The 6,929-nt window shown below is 44.1% G+C and overlaps 1 protein-coding gene across 1 annotated transcript; it reads left to right on the forward strand.

The window, feature by feature from the left end:
- Positions 1-2,412: 2,412 nt before the first annotated feature.
- On the forward strand, positions 2,413-4,994 carry LOC148122424 (2'-5'-oligoadenylate synthase 1A-like). The gene is made up of 2 exons (XM_087905952.1): positions 2,413-2,595; positions 4,608-4,994. Exons 1-2 carry the CDS (start codon positions 2,413-2,415, stop codon positions 4,992-4,994), a joined length of 570 nt encoding a protein of 189 aa, XP_087762078.1.
- Positions 4,995-6,929: the final 1,935 nt, after the last annotated feature.

Below are 6,929 nucleotides of genomic sequence, written 5' to 3' on the forward strand. Positions count from 1 at the left end.
TGAAGTATTTGTGACAAAAAGTTAACTTAAAACTTGAACATGAAATTAATAATCAGAAGGCTACACAAGCAAATCTTAAAACAAAGACATAATTCATCATTGTCTATAGATCTGGGCAATTATTCAAATGTGCTAACCTTTTTTTTTTAACCTCTTTAGCTCTGCTTATGACTGACCATACATGTTAAATGAAATATGTCAGCCCAAAACATGGCTTTTATGCTTAAAAGCTCACACTGAGGAAGGCTCAAGACTATACTGGAATCCCAAAGACCCAGTGTCTGGCCAACTAAAGTTAGGGGCACAACTAAAAAAGCAACAGAAACTGGGATGTTTCTATCTTATGATGCAATAAGAAGCTGTCCTGAAACAGTCTGACAAAGAACTTGATGTTATGGATTAACTAAAACCACTACAGGTTCCCGAGTGTCTGCAGCTGGCAGCTGGACCCGAGACCATGCTGCATGTCCCAAAGTAACAGCAGGCAGTGGGTTGTGGGTTCAAAGAGCGGCCAGTCCCAGGCAGGGATGGAGCAGTTTCCCAAGTGGTTGCAGTGCACCATGAGGGGCAGCAAGTCCTAGGCAGGGAGCCATGTGGTAGGTGAGAGTCCAATGGGGCAGCCAGTCCCACAAGGAGAGACAGAGAGATGGGCATGCCATGAGACCACTCCGCAGGTCTCTGAAGATGGCTGGTCCTGGGCAGGGAGTCACATGGCAGATGAGTGACAGATGGATAGGCACACCATGCATAGTGAGGTTGGATATTTATTTAATGGGTATGGAGGAGAAAGAGGAGAAGGAGAGAATAACAAAGAGAAAGGCTGAGAGAAATAGAGGGGTGAAGGGAAGAAGTGAGGAGAAGGGAGAGACAGAAACTGCCTCTTCAAGAGAGAGAAAGGACCCTGGCTGGAAGCTGAAGATCAGCTTGCCTTAGAGGATGGGTGGGAGTAGACATGGTTTGTCTCTTAAAGGGACAGTGCAGACCATTACACTTGGAACATTTTCTCAATCTATCAGCCTTGGATCACCTGCATGTCAGACATTACATAACAATGCACCACAATAAAAGAAACCTATTGGTTTAGAAAATGTCTCTCCTTACTTAAAGCCCATTCAAGTTAACAAAAACTGGTTTAAAGATATGTGTCTAACTTCCTGGTTTTTGCTAACATTGTTAAGCTGTAACTATTTTGGTAAACTTAGTTATAAAAGAAACTTATATTCTGGGCTGGAGAGATGGTTCAGAGGTTAAGAGCGCTGACTACTCTTGCAGAGGTCCTGAGTTCAATTCCCAGCAACCACATGGTGGCTCACAACCACCTGTAATGAGATCTGGAGCCCTCTTCTGGCCTGCAAGCATAAATGGAGGCTGAACACTGTGTATAAAATAAATAAATTAATGTTTTAAAAAGAAAAAAGAAATTTATATTCTATAATTATACATTCTAGAAGGATCAGGAAAAAAATTCCCAGTCCCTTTATAGACAATGTTTATAAATTCAAAGTCTTATCTTGACATAGAAAGAACTTTAATTCAGAAATTGTTACTTTATTTATAAACAGTTAAAGATGATTAAGCATTGAGATGACCAAAACTATACTTATAAATCATTCTTAGTACTAATATGATAAAGTACAGGAAAAATTTATCTAACCTCTCAAATGTTTTCAAGGTATAGCTTATAATAAATAACTTAGAATAAATGAAAGAGGTTTGACTCAGATCCTCAAACTGTCAGAGATTTGCTGAATGTGGAATTTGGGTATTTATATTTATATAACAGACAAACTCGCAGATCCTAGCAGTGACCCAGAAGATCTCCAAAGAGACAATGGACACACAACTGGACAATTCTACCTGGATGATTGTAAACTAACCACTGGGAAAGACTGCCCCAATCTTTGCCTTCAACCAGGGCTTGGCCCAAACCACGGACAAGCAGGCACTGGAGAGCTGATGGCGCACTTTACCTAGACAAGTTGAGACTGACAAGAAAACCTCTCATCCTCTGGGGCTGGCAGAAAAGACTGCTGTCCTGGTACTTCTTGGACCTGGGGTTGCACAAATAATGGGGATCAGACTACCGAAGTCTATTAACCAGAAACAAACTTCATTCAAACACTATGGGTAGAAAACTTATAACTAGTTAGGGCCACAGGCAAAAATCAGGCTTGTGACCCAGGGAAGGGGCCATAAGCATCCTTTTATAGCAAAAGATTATGTGTGGGGTGGATAGGAGTGCATTCCTGGGGTCGGGAATTACTGACCCTGGTGTTGTGCTGCTACAGTCAGGATTCATGTCCCCTGGGGAGTGCATCTTCCTGTAAGGATTTCCAACCTACAATACACGGTGTTAGTTCAAGATGTTTACAGAGTTCAAAATGTAACTAAGTGAAGCCTCCTTTACAGGTGATGTCAACGTCAACAACATGCCCAATCCCCCAAGTCTACAGAAGACTCATCATTGAGTGCACCTCCTTGGGGATGGAAGGCGAGTTCTCCACCAGCTTCCCAGAGCTCCAAAGTAACTTCCCGAAGGGTCATCCACCCAAGCTGAAGAATCTCATCTGCCTGGTCAAGCACTGGTACCAACTGGTATAGCGTCTAGTCCAGCCACTGTGGGTCCTGTTTATACAAGGATGGAAACTGGGCCAGAGAAAAGCAGGGCTATTCTAGTTTGCTTTATATTGACACAATATTTTACCACATGACCAAACATCTCTTGGTAAGAAAAGGTCTTATTAGGTTGCCCATCCCAGTCACAGTCCATCACTGAGGAAGTCAGGGCAGTAACTGAAGCAGAGACCATGGAAGAAATCTGCTCATTGGCTTGCTCTCCATGACCCATGCAGCTTGCATTTATGTACACCCCAAGGTCATCTGAGCAGACATGCCACCAGTCACAGTGGGCTGTCCCTCTCTCGTTAATCATTGTTCAATAAAATGCCCTATAGGGCAGTTTGATAGAAGCATTTGCTCATTTGTGAGTCCATCTTCTCAAGATGGCTCTACCTTATGTCAGGTTCACAAAAAGATAAAAAAAGAAACATAAGGGGTGAGGAAATAGAAAATGAGAAGGAAAAGTATTAGCGAATCAATCCCACACCAGTTATGTTTTAAGGGGTTATTTATTTGGTGGGGGTAAAACTTACATACACCATAAACCGTCAGGAAGGGAGCCTAGTCGCTGGAGCAGGAGCCGGGAGCAGCAGCCGAGACCGAGCACCGGAACCAAGAGCCGGAACCAAGAGAGCCTAATCCGGAACTGCTTCTCTTTTTAAAAGAGAAATATACCACGCCCCAGTGGGCTGGTATTTCAGCAGCTATTGGCTGACGGAGCGGAAGTCGCTCCCCGCTGCACTGTGGGCTCCTGCTTCAGTGATTATTGGTTGAGGCAGCGAAAGTTACTCCCACAACAGAAAAGGGGGGAAAGAGAAGCAGAAGGGGAGGATTTGAGAGAAGAGAAGGTAACAGAAGACAGCAAGGAAAGGTGATGCTGTAGGAGGGAGAAGGGAGGGGGAGGGGAGCTGGAGGAAGGAGGACTTTCCATGTTTGTTCCAGTAAGTGTCTTCTAGTCCACTTTCCAGCTAGCCTACTCTTTCTTCAGCCATGTCTGGTTCACTGCTTCCTGGTTGCTACACCATTCGTGTCTAGATTTTTTTTGTTTTTTTCTGGAGCTAAGCCTGTCACATTCTCTGGTTTCTATTTTCCTGACATTTTAAGCTATTAGCTCTTTTTTTAAAAAAATTATTTTTTTCAGCCGGCGGTGACAGCGCATGCCTTTTTTTTTATTTTTATTTATTTATTATGTATACAATATTCTGTCTGTGTGTATGTCTGCAGGCCAGAAGAAGGCACCAGACCTCATTACAGATGGTTGTGAGCCACCATGTGGTTGCCAGGAATTGAACTCAGGACCTTTGGAAGAACAGGCAATGCTCTTAACCACTGAGCCATCTCTCCAGCCCCCAGCTATTAGCTCTTTAAATGGGCAATCTCTTGTTTTTTTCTGGAGCTTTTTAAATGTATGGATGATGTTTTTGTCTGTATACCTGTTCCAGGAAGTGCATGTGTCTGTGTTCATATGTGTGTGCACATACATGTGGAGGCCAGGGAGTGAATCACTCTCCATTTTGTAAATCCACTCAGGGCCTCACACTTGAGCCCACAGAGTGCTAAATCAGCAGTTCTAAACAGTCATAGAGCCCTGGCAACCCCATCTCCTCTGGCTAAAGCTGGGATTATGAGTCACTCCTCTCATCAGCCTGTGTGTTCTAGGATCTGAACTCCCTGACTTGAGTGGGGGGCACTTCACTGACTGGGCCCTCTCCCTATCTTCTCCCCTGTTATTTCAGAGCCTGTGATAAAACCATAAATAGTGAGCATCATGACTATCCTGCTCTGACCCTCCCTTCCTGACTGTCAATCACTGTGTCATGATTCCTCCTATGCCTGCTACTAAATGCTCAGTGTGGACCACACAGCCTCCATCTCAGCCACTCCTTCGTTGGCTATAGCACGGGAACATCCATAGACTAAATCTACAAGAACAGGTCCCCACACAACAGCTGACAACCCAGTTTTTCTCATTGTCATTCTCTTCACAGTGTAAGGAGAAGCTGGGTGAGCCGCTGCCCCCACAGTATGCCCTGGAGCTGCTGACAGTCTATGCCTGGGAATGTGGGAATGGAGTCACTGAGTTCAGCACAGCCCAGGGCTTCTGGACAGTTTTGGAACTGATCACAAAATACAAGCAGCTTCAAGTCCATTGGACAGTTTATTATGACTTTCAAGGAGATCTCAACCTACCTGCTGAGTCAGTTCACAAGAGCCAGGTAGCCTGTCCCCTCATGACTCAACCTCCCTACCAGGGAGGACCATGCTGTAGCAGTGTGGAAATGGGGAGGTGGGAGCTCCGTGTCAATGGAGCGTTTCCTGTCCTTTCACTGTGTTGGACACTGTCCACTTGTCACATGATTGACATGAAGACTTGAAGCCCTGGGAGGCAGAGGTGGGATTTCCTGTCTGCAGATGAGGAGACCAAGACTCTGACCTTGTCTAGACCCAAACAGCAGAGGGACACTGCTTGCTTTACAGTCATTCTTGGTCTCAGAGATTGTCACATCACCCCTGTAGTGTTCCTGTCACTCAGCCTCCTAAGAAATGACAGCCTCTGCTCTGAGTGTCTGCTTTGTGTTCAGGCTCTGTCCTGCATTCTTTATCATACAGTATCTCACTGGATTCACACACCTGCTTGTTTTGTGTTCTTTATCATACAGTAGCTCACTGGATCCACACAATGCTTGTCTGTGCTTATCATACAGTAGCTCACAGGATCTTTACACACGCTTGTCTTGTGTTCTTTATCATACAGTAGCTCACAGGATCCACACCATGCTTGTCTTGTGTTTATCGTAGAGTAGTTCACAGGATCTGCACACATGCTTGTCTTGTGTTCTTTATCATACAGTAGCTTACAGGATCCCCACTAGGGCTCTATAAGTTGTGCTTAATAGAATCCTTCTCTCTCTGATGATATAAGGAGGCTCAGTCAATAACACAATTGTCACGTAAGCAAGGATAAGGAGCCTAATATCATCGCCAGAACCATATAAATGAGTCAGACAAGATGTGCACTTGCCATTCCAATCTGTGGACAATGAGGTCCCTGCACTGGCCAGCAAGGGTACATAGTCTCCTTGGTGAGTTCCAATGCAATGCAACCCAAACATCAAGGAGACAGCACTTGAGGAGTGTAGCATTCTCTTTTGATTGCACACACACACACAAACATGCATACATACACAAACATATATGTGCATGCAAATACACATGTACACAGAAACACACACACACACACACACACACACACACATACATGTACACACACACAAGAGGCCAGTAGGATGAGAGAGCTGGTGCCTCTGACTCAGGGAATATTGTCAGCTAAGGAGATGTGGGGTTGGTGTTCCCATGGACTCTGAAGTAAGTGCTCAGGTATATGAAGCAGCTCATCTTTCCTGTCTCACTGTCATTTGACCCATGGGACTCAGCAGGGCTGTGTCACAGTCACAACATGCCACAGAGGGACCTACACTTGAACCTTTCCTCTCCTGGGGCAGGGTTTTCTGATGCTAGGAAACACATGATGTCATGCATGACCTCAGGATTGAGCTTAGAATGGGTGCAGGGATGTGGGAAGCAAACCTCAGAAGGTCAGGAAGAAAAAGAGAATGAACCCAGGTGACAGGGCACAGTGCGAACAGTAATTAATGATCCGCCAGACTAGCTTAATATAAAATATACAGCTTTAATAAACAGAAGGAAGATTTACACCAGAATCCCAATGATCAGTCTGGATGCAGGAGCCAGGCAAGGGGGGGTGCTTTCACCTGCCAGGTTTATAGGTAAGCTTTTGCCTTAGGGCAACATGTCCCACCAACAGGATGTGATTGGCTGAACTCCCCTATCATCTCCCCCTTTTTTTCTAAAATAAGACAGAACAAAACCAAATACAACCATATACAATAGAAGCAAATAATAAATATAAAGTTACAAACAACAAACAATATTTAGCAAGAAACATATAACAAAAGTTTTACAAAACATTCTATTTCAAGGAGTTCAAATAATGTAGAGGGTAACTACAACTATCTAACCTTCAACTCCATCAAAGATCTGAGAAGGGAAATAATTTTACTCAAGCAGCCCGGAAGTACAAGTGGGAAACTTCTGAAATGTGCAACAAATAGAAGAGACAACTGAATACCTGGGCAATCGCCCAAAGTCTCATTTGCAATGTTGAGTCAACCAACTTTGGCTAAGGCCTGATGTAACTGACATGCCATTTTTCAAAGGCAAGAAACCTTTTAGGACTCTCTCACCCTGTCTTGGCAAGATAAGATAATCCTGCTTTTATCCATTTACGG

This window comes from Myodes glareolus, chromosome 4 (genome assembly GCF_982192425.1).
Source record: "Myodes glareolus chromosome 4, mMyoGla1.1, whole genome shotgun sequence".
Lineage (NCBI taxonomy): Eukaryota > Metazoa > Chordata > Mammalia > Rodentia > Cricetidae > Myodes > Myodes glareolus.